General features: G+C 43.8%; 1 protein-coding gene across 15 annotated transcripts in view; it reads right to left on the bottom strand.

Moving 5' to 3' along the window:
* LOC126547420 (heat shock factor protein-like) overlaps positions 1-19,015 on the bottom strand; it is a 168,746-nt gene that overhangs the window by 51,240 nt on the left and 98,491 nt on the right. For all 15 annotated transcript variants that reach the window (XM_055062640.2, XM_050195416.3, XM_050195417.3 and 12 more), the window contains one exon: positions 11,365-11,645. In XM_055062640.2, coding sequence (XP_054918615.2) covers positions 11,365-11,645 — 281 coding nt within the window. The remainder of the gene's footprint in view (positions 1-11,364; positions 11,646-19,015) is intronic.

The following is a 19,015-nucleotide window of genomic DNA, read 5'->3' on the forward strand; positions in this document are numbered from 1 at the left end:
GTAATCACTGGGTGCGCACCTCTGCATGCTTGTGAAGGTGGATTCACATGTATGGACAGAATCTAGCCTGCTCTGCAAGCCAAATAGTCACGTGGCCACTTAACGCAGGTGCAGCTGGGCAAGGCTGCATTCACACAGCTGGAGTGCGCTTGCAGAATCTGCACTGATCTACATGCTTACTCTAGACTCCAATGGTTACGCATGTTGCCAAAGCACCAGAGGCGACAGAGTTCTTTGCGCCTCGTTCTGATTATCGCACTTGTGTTTATTGTCAACAAATCAACAAAGTAAAAACTCGCCTCTGTGATTGCAAATGCAATTCCACACCAGACAGCTAGCCTACGAGTCATACTAATCCAGCCCATGTTGACAGACTTGACGCCAAGTAGGCCAGACAGAGGACAGACAACTGCCATACTTGTACACATGCCATACAATCTGGCTTGTGAGCAGAGAAAGCCAGACTCAGTGAAGGCAGCACTTTTTGATGACACAGGTATCACGCAATACGCTGTCTGCAGCAAAAATCCCTGCTCCTGTCCACTGTGTGGATCCCATTTTAAGATCGGCTCCATATAGCAAAAAAAAAAAAAATCACTCAGAAAATTTTATTTTACTCCTTAAACTACGTTCTGGATGGCACAGCAAGTTGTAAAAGCGCTGAGAACCTTGAAATTAGGTGTAGCACTTGTGAATTACCCATGACCCATGTTTAAAGGCTGTGGTAAGAAAAGTGTTTAAGGACCCTTCACAGCACAGTCGGAAATTTTTATTATACGCTAGAAGTTGTCAAGCACTGTCCAGTGAGCATTCTACTGCAAGAAGATTTTAAAAATTTAGGAATAGTAGACACAAATGAAATGCTGCAAAGCAATGGTGTCAGGCAAGCAATTCTTCCCACAGGAAAGGCTCTCTTCCATTGCGTTGACGGCCTCGACCGGCATCTAAAAGCGACATTCCTCCCCTGCCTTTTCCAATATTCAAGCTGAGAGCTAATGAACTGCGACGTTCATGTTACAAGCACCGCCTCCTATATTTTTTTTTTTTACATCTCTTCCTTTTCCTTACACATGGCACAGCTCTTGTAGAATTTTTGCATGCTCAGTGTTTCAAAGAAATCCCCAAGTTGGTTGCATTGCTGCAGGCTATTTGTTTCCTGAAGGTGTGACGAGTGATGTGGAGAAACAAGCTGTGACATTGCTTCTGTAGCTGGGGACTCGTTTGTCTAAGGAGGTTGTGCAAGCTTTTGTTTGAATTTTCAGCTGTTTTTATAATCTAGATCGGTGTGACACTTAGCAGCAATGATTGTTACTGTGGACCCAAAAATGAACAGGTTTGATGATCAATGCACTGGTGTTTGTTTGTAATGCCCAAAAATGAACAGGTGCCCTTTAATTACGTAGCTCATGTAAATTTGCATGCTTGACCAACAGCAGACTACCGGACATGCTTTATAGGCGATTGTCATTACACGCATCAGCTACTGATCACTGTCTGAACTCTATGCGAATGAATGACCACTCGCTGAAGAAGGACTTGTAGTTCCCTTTGCAATGGATGAATGTGTTGCCACTCTTCAGAATGTCAACACCAGAAAAATACCTGACAAGGATGGAGTCACATAGCAGATGTTGAAGAATGTACCCTAAATGACAAAGCAGGCCCAGTCGGCGCAAACCAAACAGATCTAGAACATTCGTGCATTTCCAAAGAAGTAGAAGCACTCAGCGATTACACAAATACTGAAACGGTGCAAACAATCTGACACCACGACCAAGCTTTCACAAATCTCGCTCATGAGGATGGTATGCAAACTGTTCAAATGGCTGTGCCTCACAAGGCTGCACCACCATCTGGAAGGGACAAGCTATTATTTTCACTCATGCCAGAGCGTTTTTGACCCAGCCTCGCCACACATGACAGTTCCATTTTTTTTTTTTTTTTTTTTTTTTTTACACATCACTATGACCAGTCACTGCTGCCAAAAGACACCCAGCATCTTAGTTGTAGTTGATTTGAAAAGGACGTCTGACATCATCTACCATGAGGCAGTACTGGAGCACACTAAAAGAACACTGCAATTTCTAATTGGACCAATTGACAATGATATTTAAACCTTACCATACTTATCTGATTCTAATGTGCCCTCGATTGTAACATGCACACCAATTACTTCAAAAAATTACAAATTCAATGCCTTTGATTGTCCTCTTACCAGACTTTCATGGTAAGTGAGACAAACAGCTATGTATTTCTTTTCACTCTAAAAAAAAATTGATTGTTGCTCTCAAGCACCAAAGAAATTTGCGAATGTAATGAAGTATATTAAAATACAAGTGGAAAGTATCGTATCGGATACAATAACTGCAGCAGTATCTTGTATCTGTATCTCAAATACTTGTTGCTCGAGTATCTTGTAAAGTATCATGATACAAGGGTAAAGGATCTTTGCCCAGCCTGCTGGAACTCACAGGAGCTTCTGGCACACGCAGTATGGCAAAGCGAGGCCTTCAGTATTTGAGACTGGGGGTGGTTTTGGGCACCACCTATAGACCTTTTCATCAGGTGAGGAGGAAAGGGCAACCAACGAGCCTTTCCTCCTCTCTGGCTTGTGTGAGCCGGCGCAGCGCTGCTTGACTGTGCTGCCGTCATGTGCTGCAGAATGATTTGGAGATGTTTTAGCTCGTTCTTTGCTAAATTTACATGATGTCAGTTCATACGAGGTCGTCGAAGAAGCACTGTGTAGCCTTTTAGTACAGCAGTAACTACATTATGTGTAAATTTGTCTTGGCTGCTCAAACTTGCAGCGTGCATCATCAGTCGCAGTGTGTGTATACGATGTGAACTATTTTGGCTGTATCCATTTTTACTCGACGAAGAGCAGCGGCATCTGTGAATCGCCAGTGTAAATTGGAAACTTTCTATCTGATCGCTTGGTGCAAGAACTAAAACGTAAGTGTGCTCGTGTATGGCCAACCCAATGCAACCTCGAAACATCTAAGCGCCAGTAATTTCTTTCCCTGTACAGAATTGATATATAGAGGGGATCACATAAAAAGAATCCGACGGCATTTGTGAAAACACAATTTCCATAAAACGGGTCAGTGCATCATACAATATGGGGCAAACAAGACAGAAAAAAATAAAAATTAAAAATAACAACAATGATAACAACACTAGCTAATCGTGCACTAAAACATAGCATGGTCATGCCGTGTGCTCGGACCCTGCCCTACATAAAACAAACAGATCTGTAACCCAGCATCTACAACTACTTCCAATGTTAGCAAATCTGCAGCCGGTCACTCGACAACTCGACAAGTGTGACTGCATGGTATATGCTGTTATTATTAACCAAAACTTTTATTCATGGGCGGAAACCTCATCCAACAAACAAGGTAGTGACACAATGTATCTGCAGGTAACAATTTCAACATTTGTGAAACAGCACAACTTATTCCCCAGCAGAATGGTATACCCATGCTGTTAGGATCGTCATAAGTTTCGCAACTACTCATTGCTGCTAAACCACAACTTAGAATTACAGTGTGAATGCTGCACTGAGGTCACATTCAGTAAGGTGAAAGGAATTTTTATATGCACACAACTGATCACCGAGGCTGACTGTAGGTTCAAACAAGCACACTTATCATGCTGGGTGCTCCATCCACCTAAATGCCAGCAGGAAATCCGGCCATGCCGACTTAAATCACTTCAGTATGTATCACAGAAACGTTTCTCATGTAGAAGGCAGCATGTCATACTAAATTTACTGCGTGAGCGCAAAATAGCCACCAGAAACTACCGGCAAGTGTATACCTGGCATACAATATGGAGGGCTCACTCAAGCCAGCATGCTGACTGCCCATAGATGGCACCACTGCCTACACAATATGGCGGCACCCATAAAAAAAAAAGGGTCGATTGCTCTTTTTATATTTGCATTCGATTCTAGTGTGCGTGTCATACTTTAGCTAATCTTCTAGTAAAAAATAGCATACATTAGAACAGAGTAAATATGGTAAATTTTGGGCTTTGATTTCTAGAAACTGCACAGCGGGTTATTTGCGGGTCACAGGCCAATTTGGACCCTATGTGGTTTATTTATGTCCTAAAAAAGCATGGTACACAAGCATGGTACACAAGCCTTTGTACACAAGAATTTTTCCATTCCACCCCCATCGAAACGTGGCTATGGCGACCAGGAATATAACCCATGACCCCTATTGATTTTTCAAACACAATTGGAACTGACTGGTTCCATTAGGCCCTATACCAACAAGTTCAACAAAAAATACCCTTGATGCTTGTGATGATCGCTGTGCCATAGGAGAGAAATGCTTGGTACTGAATTTGAGAAGCTTACTGGTATGTTAACACACAATGGCAATTCACTTCAAAAAGGTGCCCACCATTTTCCTAAATCTAACCTCACTCAAGAGTTGTTTTTTCCAGCAGAAACCGATGCATAAATGATATCCAAAACCTGGCATCCATTACATGTTCCCACCTCTTGCAATCACTTCTGGCACATGCAGCTAGCAAAAGCATAGCCTTCGAGATGATTGTTTAATTCTGAGGTTTTATTCACCAAAACCACGATATGATAATGTGGCATGCTAGTGGGGGACTCCAGATTAATTTCGAGCACCTGGGGTTTATTAACATGCACCTAATGCATGGTACACAGGCATATTGCATTTTGCTCCCATAGAAATGCAGCCACGGTGGCCAGGATTTGATCCCGCGACCTCATGCTTAGCTGCGCAACGTGAAAGCTACTAAGCAACCATGGCAGGGCTTTCAATATTAGTTTCTGTTAACCAGAGGAAGGCATTGCTGGTATGCAGATTTGGAAACTACCTACTAGAACTCACCTGTGGTGGATACCACTAGACAGTACAACTCTGTCATATCAGCTGGATTACTTGAAGAGGTGAATGTTACCTCCTAAAACCCGTTGTGATGCTAGCTGATTAGCAAAATTTTACTAATTAACTTCATAATTAACCACTTACAATATGTTTTAATTGTGAATTCAAAAACAAACAATAATGAAGACTTATCATTTAGGAGATATCCTATGCTTAGCATACATGTTGAGAAATAGGTCCTCAAATTCTGTGACAAACTGCACTGATGTTTCAATTAACACTGATGAACACTGTTAAGTCATAAGTTAACGCTTATCAGCTCTGTGGGAAACTGCAGTGTAATTAATGGACACGACGTACGACAGCAATTTTCTTGAAAGTGCTTATACCTACAGTGGCATCTTCAAAAATGCATGAAAAATGTCAGAACAAAATTTTTAGACCTGCCAGCTTCCTTGATTGTAAATGTACAGATGTCTTCAATGCTGATAACACAGTGACAGCGATGGCATGTAGAAAAAAAAAAGATCTTAGAACGAGTACAGTTTTAATACAGTAGACTTCCATCAATTCGACTCTGGTTAATTTGATCCCGACCCATACATTTCTACATGCCCAAACTTTCATTATTTTGATCCTACAATTGTCCTTCGCTGGATCATTAAAACTTGACCAGTCAACATGCTCATGCCTGGTCCATATGGTGACCACAATAGCGACCCCTTTAGTGGCAGCGTCCGTCTTGGAAGAGCTTAGGGGACGGGGAATGCATTGGATGCACATAAAAAAAAAAGTCTCCTGTCGAAAACGCCTATTTTTGGCCTCTCCTAGGAAGAGCTTCAAGCAATAACCATAGCTCACAATTTCATGTCTAATTAGACATTGTGAACCCGATTATAAAGCATGGCCTTTTTTTTTACAAGGAAATTGGGCCAAAAATTGCCTGTGCGGTGCAATCGGATACGTTTCATTTCATACGTTCCATTTCACTTCTATATGGGATAAGACACTATGAGTGATAAAATTTACAAAAAAAAATTAACATAATTAAATGCTCATTAAAGAAAAAATGAAACATATACAAATGGTGATGACGTGACACTACATAAAGTTGATTCAAGCACACTGTCAGTACTTTGAAGCATGGTTGCACAAAGGAAAAAAAAATTCTGCACAACACATAATGCCCCCCTTGCAATGTCCAGATAAGGCCACAGTCCAATAATAGCCCCTAAAGAGAGCGCAGGACTGCCCATTGTTCTAAATTTGGCACATAGTTCTCGCCTCTGCTGGTCATAATGCAGACGAGTTAAATTTTATCACATTATGCAAGCACACAGCTCCAATGAATAAACTATGGCAGACACAATTGTATTTGACGTCTACCTAGGGCCCTATAACGTAAAACTATTCCAATATGTTTTTATTCCAATCTCCTGACATCAAATTAGCGTAACCGCCGATGCAAGCATCGGGCGGTCATCCGCAGGGTTGTCTGAACAGACCAATCATACGCTCTCCTCGTTCATAGGAGGTGACTTTGTTTGCTTGAAAAACGAATAAAATTGCGTACACTGAGTGGCTTGTCTTATCTAATTGGCTGACAAAAGGCAAGGAGCACACTCAAGTGGAGAGGGATTCGATGGGGCCGAGCCACTACACTGAAAATCGATAACCGGATGAAGAGCTTGGTGCCAGCGTCTGCAACTGATCAGCTTTCCCTTACTTATCTTGCGGTGTGTGGTCGAAAATTGTGGCGGCATGCAACGGAAGGTTCAGAATGCCGCTAAAAAGGATTCTCAGCAAAGAAAAGTTTGCTGAGCGAGGTCGTAAATGTGCCGAAAGCGCTCGAAAATGTTACATGGGCACGCAAAAAGTTTTATTATACGCAAATAAACACGTGCTCTCCAGCAGGTGCGAGTAGCCAGTGCCTGAGCGATCGGCGGCAGCCATATTTTAATCCTTTCGTAACGGGGCAGCCTGCGGCTATTCATAAGAAAATTCAGTTTTGGTCGGCATATTAATGCATCTTTAACGTGCACACGTCACTTTGATGCAGTGAGTTTTTGCGGTTTTGCGAAGTAGTGTGACAGGCAGGTGAAGTGGGTGCAGCCCGAAAACTTTTGACCAATAGCCAATGGCTAATGGCGAAAAGGCGTCGAATCCGAAATAACTATTTTTCTTTTGTTCGGTCAAATCATGCATAATCAGCATGTACACGTCATATCAGATGGGGAGCTATCGCGGTTTTTGTGACGTCGTGTGACAGACAGGTGAAGTGGGGGTGGTCCAAAAAAGTTTTTGACCAATTGCGGTGGGCTGATTGCAGAATTGGAATAGAAAATTTGGAATAGTTTTACGTTCGCAATAAAGGTGGCTGCACTCAAAGAATGTGTTGCATTAATAGAGAAAATAATGAATAGGTAGATACAACCCCGCCTTACCATCAATGAACTTGCCCAGTTCATCCACTGCAGTGGGCCAAGGCTACCCCGCACTCTCATCATACCCTCCCCCACTCCCTACTTCGTTTCTGTTGCAGCTGCATACAAAACGGATGCAAATACTAAAAAAAGTAAAGATTGCTTTGGTGGCAGGCTGATGCGAGACCTTGACATTACCAGGCTCCTTGCATTGAAGCATATGTAGGCTCACAGATGTGCAGTGATCGCAGTTTTATATATTTGGCAAATTTGCCTTCACTGAATCTTTTTGGTTAAAATCGAATTTCCAAAAAAAAAAATTCACTGTGCTTTCAAAAATGTCATTTTATTATTATTAGTATTTTTTAAAGGGACTGTCTACTGTTTTCTAAGAACCTTTTATTGTAGCACTATAGACAGTCTATCACGCGAAGTCTCTAAACAAGCAACGGTTTCTCTGGAAAGCGAGTAGAAAATTTTAGAACAGAATTTGTTGATCTGCATAGACTTCTTAAAACTGTGTATTGACGCTGACAACACTAATTGCTGTTTGCTGTACACAATGGAAATCTCTGAGGCGTTCAATCTCCGTTCATCGTGACTCTGTTTGTTTGCATAAGGCGGCGCCACTTTTCAACACGTGCTAGGGTGCCTCAATGTCCTCCTCGCCTTCCACTCCGTACAGGGTCGAGACAACCATGGCATCTACTACGGCATTGGGCATGTGAATGGTGGATGCCGTAGTAGACACCGTAGGGTACATTGCCAGTGCTCATGTGTATCTGCCATTCGTGTGCCCAACGCTGTAGTAGATGCTGTGGTTGTCTCTACTCTGTGCGGAGCGGCGGGCAAGGAGGACATCGAGTCACTCTAACACACACTAGTGGGAAACCAGAAAGAAATTAGTATCTCAAGAAAAGTTATCAGAAGTGCATAAAATACAATTTCAGGCAATACGAAATTGTATCCCAGCAATATAACTCTCCCTGTGCATCTGTTTATGTGATGGTACACATATTGGTTGCACTGTTTTGCCATCAAGCGACGCCACGTGCCATTCTTGCACCACTTTCATAGCCAAATAAAAAAAAAATTCCTTGTTTACGGAATACAAGCGTGCTCGTTTCCGTCAATATGATTTCTCAGACTCCCAACACCATCCAAAGACATGTTTTGAGCGGCAAACAGTCCCTTTAACCCGGCTTCTATATGCAGGCATGAGTTTTTCCCCCCTACTTTTCTATTGGACATTCAAACACAACCGAAACACCCATCTATGCCATATTGGAGGGGCAGCCAGAGCACATGCCAGATCACAGCACCATCAAGACGGGTGCTCTAAGAAAATTAACACAGGGGTATAGAAATGACACGACACTCCTTGAGGGAGCCTGAAAGGGGAAAGGAGAAGCATATAGGAAACACATGAGCTGAAGTGCCTGGTAGCAAATAAAGGGACGAGGCTTCATGTACTAGTTCACAATGTGACAACATGTGAAGCAAAGGCTAGTGTCACTATACCAAAAAAGAAAAAATAAAGAAATAAATTAGTGACCTAGAAGCCCTAGGCTAATAAAGAAATTATTTTTGATGAAAAACAGGGGTTCTTGGCAGTGGCTAATTCATACATAATTATGTGGCATCGCATGGGGCGACAACCATTTCATTATGTTTTACAGCTGTATGTCAACTCATGTAATCCACCATATATTAAAATTACTATATAGGGAAATTGCACACTGCAATCACTTAGCCACCACGATAATTATGGATAGTACTTATATTTTTCTGCCGATTAGGCATGAATTTATGAAGAAAGTGCAACGCAGCTTTTTTTTATTGTTCTTTTAAGGTCCAATATGTTGTGTACTATCCTCACAATGTTTCACTAAAGCAATAAAGTGTGTTATATTGATAAATTTATCTCATTCTTCAATTTCTGGCATTTAAATAAATCACAACTCTTTCGAGTACGTGTGTCACTAAACCTAGACGATGATGATGGAGAAATAGCATCCAACATCTGAAGTTATTTCTTATATTCTAAAAATTACTTTTTGTGAGCAATGTTCTGAATCATGAAAATTAGAGGCTGAATGAGATTCACTGTTACCTTAGAACTTCCAACAGTGTGAGGCCCAAAAACATTATTGTAAGAATCTACAAGGCCATTTGAAAGCAGAAGGATGTAGTCTAGGCAAATCCATGTAATTCCATCATTCTCCTGCTGGCTGAACTGGAGTAGCAAGTAGACAACTGAGCCAAAATTCCTTCTAGTATTCTTAGTACAGAATTCAATTATGTAATTTTTTTGAAACTTTCAGAGTCAAATTGAAAATGTAATTCCTTATATAAGGAAAAAAGCCATACTTGCTTATATAATTTTAAAAATGGGTCTTTCCATCAGATCCACAGAATATGTTCTGCATGGTACTAGATGGTTCCTTAACCCTTTTTTTTTATTGCAGACTCCAATTCTTCTGAGGGACCTATCTTGAAAAAAATTTACCGTAATTTTTCTAGAGTGACCGTAAAGTGAGAAAAAAATATTTTGCGTTGGTATATATGTACTTTTCTTTCATGAATAACAACAATAAAAAAAGGAAATAAACTTATAAGAATTAAAAATTTGATGCATTGTTATAGTTCAAGGCTTAGAATATGTGCACATGCAAATATTTTGCCAGTCTCAAATGTTCCTGCTCTTACACTAATATTTACGTCCATAGCCTAATCGAACTGCGTAGGTGAGCACATCCAAGAGAACTATGTGGTTGTGTGCCTGTAAAAAAAGCAAAACGTGTGACAAACTTCTGCTAATGTTCATGTTATCGCCAATCATAGGCAATTAGATATTGCGAGTCTCCCGCAAAAAATAAAAGGAAACGTATGCACGGTGGCATCCTTCCTATGCTCACCCCTGTGAGCACTGAATGAGCGAGAAACAGGCGGCTGCCCTTTGAGCGATTAGTAACGAGATAGCCATCAGCTTTGTGAGTGCAAGAAGCCGAAATCGCCCGCGGAACAAAACCCAAACTGCTGTTCACCCAAGCGCGCCAATGTGCGAGTGGTAGTATATAGACGCGCTAGAGCAAACTAGCTCTAAATCAAACCATGCAACGAAAACCGAGAGAGGGAGGTGTGAGAAAAAAATTCCCTGTATTCCAACATAGTGGCAGCACATGCCAGGAAAGAAAAAAAATTAGGAAATTGGCGTGCTTTTTAAATGTACTGATGGCGCCGTAAATATATGGCATTGACATTTTGGACTTGCTTGCGGCACCGTATATTTACATCACTGACCCTGAAAGGGTTAAAGAATGTTGGCATTGGCAACATTTACGCGAATTTGCAGTGTCTCATGACTTGCATCACACACTGGCATGCTATGCATGGAGGTGAACTAAAGTGATATGGTGCTAGGATAAATCTGAACCACACTTTCTTCAAACACCATGAATGAGCATCCCTCCCAGCTAAATGTCATATCACTGCAATTAGTCAGGTCAGTGCAGTGCAGTACAATTTCAGCCAATTTTCTGCTTTTGACACAATTTAGCACAGAAATCAGTACAACTCTCAAAATGGTGTAAATGGCACAGTTGTCATGATCTTGGATTTAAAATGAAAGATCTAATTTTGGGATTTACATGCCAAAACCACATTATAATCATGAGGCACGCCATTGTGGTAGGCTCTGGATCAATTTTGACCACCTGGGGTTCTTTAATGTGCACCTAAATCTAAGTGCACGGGCATTTTGTATTTCACCTCAATCGAAATATGGCCGGTGCCACCGGGATTGAACCCACAATCTTGAGCTCAGCAGCTCAACACCATAACCACTGGGCTACTGCAGCGGGTCATGATCTAGGATCATATTAATTCAGCTACATTATTCTTCCAGGCAATAAATTTGCCCTCACAGCCTGCTGAAAAATGCCACCGGAGAGCACACACAATTAATGCTGTCATTTTGTTGTAGGTTTCCTCATTACTTCGAAACTTTGCAATAGAGGGCTGCTAAACGGTCAACCTTGCTACTAGTACTGAAAGCATGTGGTCACCTCTCTGCATCCTGTAAAGGGTCGAGCAAACACAGAGGCTCCATGGCATCTGCGGTGCTAAGGGGACTGGACACTACAGGAACAGCATCCAAATCACTAGAGAACGCTGGTGAAGCCGATGACTGCGCAGGTGTCAAAGGTGTAGAGACCACAACTGGCCTCGGGGACTGGGCAGTAGTCATAGGCTCTGCAGTAACGGTGCTGCCTGTGTCACCAAGCTCTTCCATCAGGTCAGTCACATCGTGAATTACAGGGCCTTCAGAATACTGGGAACTTCCAGGCTGCACAAGGAAAAACGAAAGACACCATTAAAATTCAACGGTCTTAAAACTGGTCAGAAAAGTGGAAAAAAAGTTTCTCATACTGTAAACCAAGACTTACTCATGGGTTATATTACTGTTAAAATGGAACTCATGATAATTAATTTCTCGGCATAGTTTTCATTATAGCTATTTTGCTGGTGGCTCACTTGGCAACATTTATCTATGGACTATTTATGTCTCGCTTTTGTTGGCCATGTTCAAGGGGTTGTCCTTTGTTCCAACTTCTCAGTGCCTGGCAAACACCCTGCCTGAATTAAACAGGATGCGGCAGCACTGCTGCTGCACTGCCTTAAAAGCTTCTCAGACTTGCCCCTTGACTACAGTTCTTTTCTAAACTGTTGCTACTGCTTGTACATGGCAAGTATAGATGCAAGCTAGCACCACACGTACAGGATTTGTCTGGAAATTAGTAGTACTGATTTTTTCCCACCAAAACGTGAAGAAGGAGCGGGATGTTACTGCACTAATTGGGTGGTGGGGGGTCTTAGCTACGAGCGCACCAGTTGCCAGTCATCTGCAAGCCTTCACGGAGTGTAGATCGAGTTTAAGGTGAACCCCTTCAAAATGCCTTGTCATCTGCACAATGAACTGTTTGTCAGAGCTGCGTTATGCGGTGAAGTTCTGTGTCAAACTGGGTAAAACTGTCATAGATTTCTTGACCAAACATGGCATCACACAAACTCCCCAACCACCCTACAGCCCAGACGCTGCTCCTACAGACTTCTTCCTGTTCCCCTAACTGAAAAGGGTCATGAAAGGACTGTACGATGGCTCAGTCCAGGGCATTCAAGAGGCCGTAATGAGGGAGCTGAAGAGCATTCCAGTTTTTGCGTTCCAGGGAGCCTTCAATGATTGGCAGAGTTGCTGCAAATGCTGTGTTGATGCAGAAGGGGCATATTTTGAACACTATTAAATCGATGTGTCAAAATTGTGAATAAATTAAAACAAAAATTCAGTCCTACTATTTTCTGGACAAACCCTGTATTTGCTGAACTACTTAGTGTGTACTTGCTCATAAGTATTTTCGGCCAATCAGTTTTAGGGATACCACTTTCAATGGATGCTGATTGGATAAGCCAGTGGGCAAAATGCCTGTCACTCCAGTGAGGCATCACTGTATGCCATATGCAAAAATGAAAGCATCTACAAATGTGATCAACAGAAAATACAGCCCCCTACTTAACTTATATGAGTTTCATGTAATCTGGACATGTACATACATTCCTATTCATTTGCAGCTTACATTTGTGTTGAGCCTTGGTTACTTTATCAATGATGTTTCTTTCCGTTGTATTGTTGCAGCTTTTATTACCTTAATGTAGATCCAACATTCCACCTGTGCAAGTCTTCATTTTGAAGGCACTATAGTTTACTTACAGCATGGCAGAACAACTAAAAAGCAATAGGTTCCTTTCCAAGTCGTTCAGAGCAAAGCCAACAAAAGAAAAGGTGTATGACTAGACACGGGGAGCTGCCCCAAGATCACACTTTCTTGGCTTTGCTTGGCTGCAGCGCATTGGCCTCCTGACTTAGAGAAGTCAAAGCACAGGTGTTAGTTGATTATTGATGAATTTTGCTTGCAATGCTCACCATGACCTCTATCACTTCAAGGAGGAGGCCCAGTAGGTCATGATTGCATGCAAGAGCAATACCTGGAATCTTTTTTTCTGGGCATGTCAGTAAGTGCAGAAAACATTATTGTTGTTAACACTGTGAATAGATTGCAATGACATTTGTTTCTGCATTGGATGCAGTTCCATTTAATCAGGCATAATTAATCTGGCCCTCTCTTCTTCCTCTTCTCTTCTCTTGGTCTATATTGTGTACTTGTTCCTTCTTTCACGAGTGTTACATGGGCCTCCCCTCTGTTGTCAACCCTCCTGGGTTGACATAGTACTATGATGTTCACAGATGTCGTCTCAATAACATCTTGTAGTCCACTGTAGCACAGAGTCTTTAAAATGCCTTGCTGGTGGGCGGTCTTCACAACCTTGTAGGGTCCTGTAAAGGGAGCCTTTGATCCTTGCAGACCCCTCCAAACAAGCACGCAATCTCCTACTTGTATGTTCGGTCATTTTACTGAATGTTGGTGGTCATAATTTCTTTGCATGGCAGTCTTGTATCTTGCACTTTGGTCTTCAGATTTCTTTTGTTCTTGCAGCACCAACAGATTCATAATTCCCAACAGGTGGTCTGCGGGAAGCCATTCGGATTTGCCATGGTACGCAAAGTACAGTGTTCAGTGTTCAGGGTACAGTGTTACAGTGTTAGCGCCTACGTGCTTGTCTCGTGTCTCCTTTCTTCGTGTGTTGTTTTATTCGGCGCCGTCTTTGTAATCATGCTTAACCAACTAGCCCACCAGCACATGCTCAGTAAGTTCACCCCAAGCCAGCCATGCTTGATTGTGGTGGTTCACAGCCACTTCAAGGGCTCATTTACAACTGCCTGGAAATCCTGGGTAAAGCACGATAAACTGTTTGAAGTCTCGTATCGCTCTGTCAGTGAGTACATTTACTTCTGGATGGTATGGCGCAGCAAAACGAAGCTCTGTGTTCCTCTCGTCAGCCCATCATTTCAAGCGATCACTTCTAAAAGGACCACTGTCAGCGACGATTACTTTCGTGTGTTTGAACATATCTTGATTAAGGAGTGAGATAATGCTGCTGCAATCTTCTTTTCTGGACTTGCATGCCACCATGTGTGTGCACTCATCAATGGCCAGTAGAAAAGCTTGTGTGGTTCGTACTCCCTCCTCCTTTTTTCTGAGCTCAGCGAAGTCAAGGTGCGTGGCCTCAAATGGCTTTTCTGAGTGTTTTGGTATAGCCATTGCGCTTCCACGGGACATGAACTTCACTTTGCAGAGCTGGCATTGATGGCACGTCTTCACATATCCTGAAATATCCTGTTTCATCATACCCCTGTGAAATCTCTGTTTAATATTCCATAACATCCTCCAAAAAACGTCATGACCACCGGATTCCGGAGAATCATGATACAGTCTTAAAGTTTTTTCCACGCTTGTTCAGGCATGTGCAGCCTATCATTTTTGAGAATCATCTCTTCCATGCCATACAACAACACATGGGTGGCATACTTGACATCTTGGTTCCTATTTAGCAGTCTTGACAAGGTGTCTACGTCTGGTAATTTTTCTCCTGGCTCGTGAGTGACTTCGTAAGCAAACTGCTGTATTTCACTCACCCACCTGGCCAGTCTTCCTTTAGGTTGTGAGATTAGGAATGTATGTCAGTGCTAGGTTGTCGGTGAATAGGCTGAAGTGTTTGCCTTCCAGTTTGCTTTCCAGGTACGTACTGAAATAATGAAAGGCCATTACAACTGCCAATGCTTCTTTTTCCGCCGTTGGGTAGTTAACTTCTGCCTTGGTAAATGTGTATGGGAGGGAGAGAAGGAGAGAAGGGAAGAAGGAAAGGCAGGGAGGTTAACCAGACTGAGTCCAGTTTGCTACCCTACACGTGGGGAGGGGAATAGGGAGTGAAAGAGAGAGAGAGAGAAAACTTAGGTGTAGGATGTCTATAGTCGGGCACTCAAGTCTGTTGCCTTCAGGTAGTGAAAAAGCGCTCGAACTGCTTTCTGGGCTAATGAACTGTGAGGCCAGGCTCCCAAGATCTTCGCTTCCGTAAATGGCCTGTCATCCAGTCTATTCAAGGCACACTGGAGAGTCCAATTACATTACAGCCTGATTATCGAAGCGAGAACAGTGGCACAGAAGATGACTGATGGTCTCTTCACACTTGCACTTAGCGCACATTGGTGAATCCGCCATTCCAATACGATAGCTGTAGGAGTTGGTGAATGCTACTCCTACCCACAGCCGACACAGCAGTGTTGCGTCACGTCGTGGAAGGTTCGCTGGTAATCTAAGTTTCAGTGATGGGTCGAGGCTGTATAAACGACACTTAAGAGTTCTGTGGTGTATGCCAGTAACTTAACGTGATGGTACGAGCGAGACTGCGGCGCTCTCTTGCAGCGTCTACTCTCGATAAAGGTATAAGGAGTGTCGGTGCGCCAGCCTGGGCATGTCGGGCAGCGTCATTAGCGAGGTGATTACCAACGACGCCACAATGTCCCGGCAGCCACTGAAATATGATATCATGTCCTCGTCCAGAAGCGCAATGGCAGGTTTCGTTGATTTGTGACACCAGCTGTTCACAATTGCCACGTCGTAAATTTTGCAAGCTCTGGAGGACTGCTTTCGAATCACAAGATATTGCCCATTTGTTGGGCGGTTTTTTTTTTCAATGTATTCGACAGCAGCGCGAAGAGCGGCCAGTTATGTGAAGTCTTAAACTTAATGACGACCGATTGAGAACAACGGCGCCCGTAGAATTTTCCGGGACAGAACCATCCGTGTAAACATCGATTCGCTTAGCGTATGAACAATGCAAAAGTTCCAATGTGATCTGCTTGAGAGCCGCGGTGGTCAGGCTAGCTTTCTTCACTATTCCTGGAACAGCACGGTACACAGGAGGCTTTTTCATGCACCACATAGGGGATGGCGTTCTTGTTGCGGGTGGGTGCCTCAAAGACAAAGAGTGCCGGTTAGCCGCAATTGATCTGGAGAACGCTGCCTTGGGTCTTTTCTCAGGCAAGCGAGCGAGATGATAGTCAGGGACTCTGGATATATGGCGAATATGCGCCCGGAGTGCATCAATAGCTATATAGGTCCTTATTGGGTGGTCTCTCGCGGTGGCAATTGTTGCCACAGTTGAAGCATTTCGAGGTAGCCCCAGACATGTTCGAAGCGCTTGGCCTTGAATGCTCTGTAAGACATGGATGTTAGTTTTGTTAGCATTGGACAGCACTGGTGTGCTATATTGCAAGTATCCTAGGAAGAGCGTCCTGTATAGTTGAAGCATAGATGCCACGGATGTGCCCCACGTTTTACCGGCAAGAAACCTTAGTATATGGGAGATAGAAGTAAGCCTCTTCTTCAAGGATGAGATGTGGGGGCTCCATGAAAGGTCTCTGTTGATAATAACGCCTAGGAATTGGCGAGTTTTTGCGTAGGAAATTGGTTGGTGGTCAATGGAAATGGGGTACCAGGTCATGGGCTTGTGGGTAAAAGCGACTAAGGCACATTCTAGTGTAGTGTAAATGTGTATGAGTAATGTTCAATCACTCTGAGCTGTCTCTTTGGACACTCACTCTCATCTCACCAGTATAGTGCAGCGCCACTAGTACAATGGGAAGCGTCGGTGTTTAACTGGAAGGGTTTCGAGAAGTCCAGTATTGTCAGCACCAGGTCAGATGACATAATTTTTATGAGCTGCTGATACGTCTCTTCGCATTCACTAGTCCATAGAAATGGAGCATCTTTTCGTGTCATCATTTTCTCTGCATTTGGTCTTTAGGACGTAGTCTTTTATAAAAGCCCTAAAATGTCCAGCGAGCCCCAGGAACACTCAAAGAGAATGCACATCATATGGTATGGTCAGCTGGTAGGTGTGCTTGACAGACCCTTCTTTCATGCTTTTTGCTTATTCCTCAACTACTATCCCTAGGAAGACAATGGTATTTTTAAACAATTCGCTCTTCTTCAAGTTAATCTTTAGCCCAGCTTTGCTAAGTGCCCCTAGTACCCGGGACAGATGCGAGCAGTGGTCATCACGAGCCTTTGAATAATGATGATGTGATCCACATACATGTTGTGAAAAATTCTGATAAATTTGCTAAGCATGCTGGTCATAATCTTCTGAAACCATGCACTAGAATTTTTCCAACCAAAAGGGAGTCGGATGTATTTGAAGATGTCGAAAGGAGTAACAAGCGCCATGAATTGCTTTAGTCTTCTTGCAGCGGAATCTGCCAATAAACTTTGCAAAGGTTGACGCGGGAAAACCATGTACATCTGCCTGTCTCGGCAATAATATTGTTACGTGAAGCTGAAGCTGAATACTATTTACAATTTATTTACAGGGAAGCTCACGGAGGCCAAAATGGCGACGCTATATCAAGCCAACACACACGTCGTCTTCGTCCTCCTCAGTGCAGCCACACTGTGGAGGCTGTTCCGTAGCATCACCCCCGGCTGTAGAAGCACCGTCCCGGTGCTTAATCTACACATCCGCGGTGAAAGGTGTGTGGCATGGTTTTAGTCTTGCCACGTGAACGATGTCACTTGCAGCTGATGATGACGCTGAGAGATCGGCGGGGATGATTTCATACGTGACATCGGTCACTTGTCGTACCACACGGTAAGGGCCAGTGTAGCGCGACAGCAGCTTTTCGGAAAGGCCCACACGTCGAACGGGTGACCAGAGAAGCACCAGAGAACCCGGAGAAAAGTGCACGTCACGATGGTGGCAATCATACAGGCATCTCTGATGCTCCTGTGAGTCCTCGAGACGGGTGCGGGCGAGCTGGTGCACGTGGTCGGCGTGTGCGATCGCGTCGCGGGCGTATTCAGTGCCGGAACGTGTGGCCGAGGGCAGCAAAGTGTCCAAGGGCAACACGGGTTCTCAGCCATATAGGAGATAGAATGGTGAATAGCCAGCGGTGTCGTGACGTGATGAATTATATGTGAACGTCACATATGGTAAGTGAAGATCCCAGTCGTGGTGGTCGGTCGCAACGTACTTCGAAAGCATGTTGGTGATGGTCCGGTTGAGGCGCTCCGTGAGGCCGTTGGTCTGTGGGTGGTAGGACGTGCTGAACTTGTGCTTTGTCGAGCAGGAGCGGAGGATGTCCTCGACGACTGCCGACAGAAAGCTGCGGCCACGGTCAGTGAGTAATTGGCGCTGAGCACCGTGCACTAAAATGATGTCATAGAGCAGAAAGTCAGCAATGTCAGTAGCGCAACTTGTCGGGAGGGCTCTGGTGATTGCGTACCGCGTAGCATAATCGGTAGCGACAGCGTCCCATTTATTTCCGGAGCCCAAGAGAGGAAATGGTCCAAGAAGGTCTAGACCAACACGGAAAAAGGGTTCGGGTGGGATGTCGATTGGCTGGAGACATTCAGCTGGAGGTGTAGAGGGCTTCTTCCGGCGCTGACAGGGCTCACAAGTGGCAACGTAGCGCCGCACGGAGCAGGTGAGACCCGGCCAAAAGAATCGACGGCGTACACGGTCGTATGTGCGTGAGACGCCCAAGTGTCCAGCCAAGGGAGCATCGTGAAGTTGCTGGAGGACAGTCGAACATAGGTGCGATGGAATGACGAGCAGAAGGTCAAGGCCGTGTGGATCAAAACTGCGGCGGTATAATGCCCCCTCCTTAAGGAGAAACATCCGGAGAGAGGCGGCGCCAGGAGTTGACTCCAAACGGTCGATGAGGGCTCGTAATGAAGGATCGCGCCGTTGCTTGTTGCAGAG

This window comes from Dermacentor andersoni, chromosome 1 (assembly GCF_023375885.2).
Source record: "Dermacentor andersoni chromosome 1, qqDerAnde1_hic_scaffold, whole genome shotgun sequence".
In the NCBI taxonomy this organism is placed as follows: Eukaryota; Metazoa; Arthropoda; class Arachnida; order Ixodida; family Ixodidae; genus Dermacentor; species Dermacentor andersoni.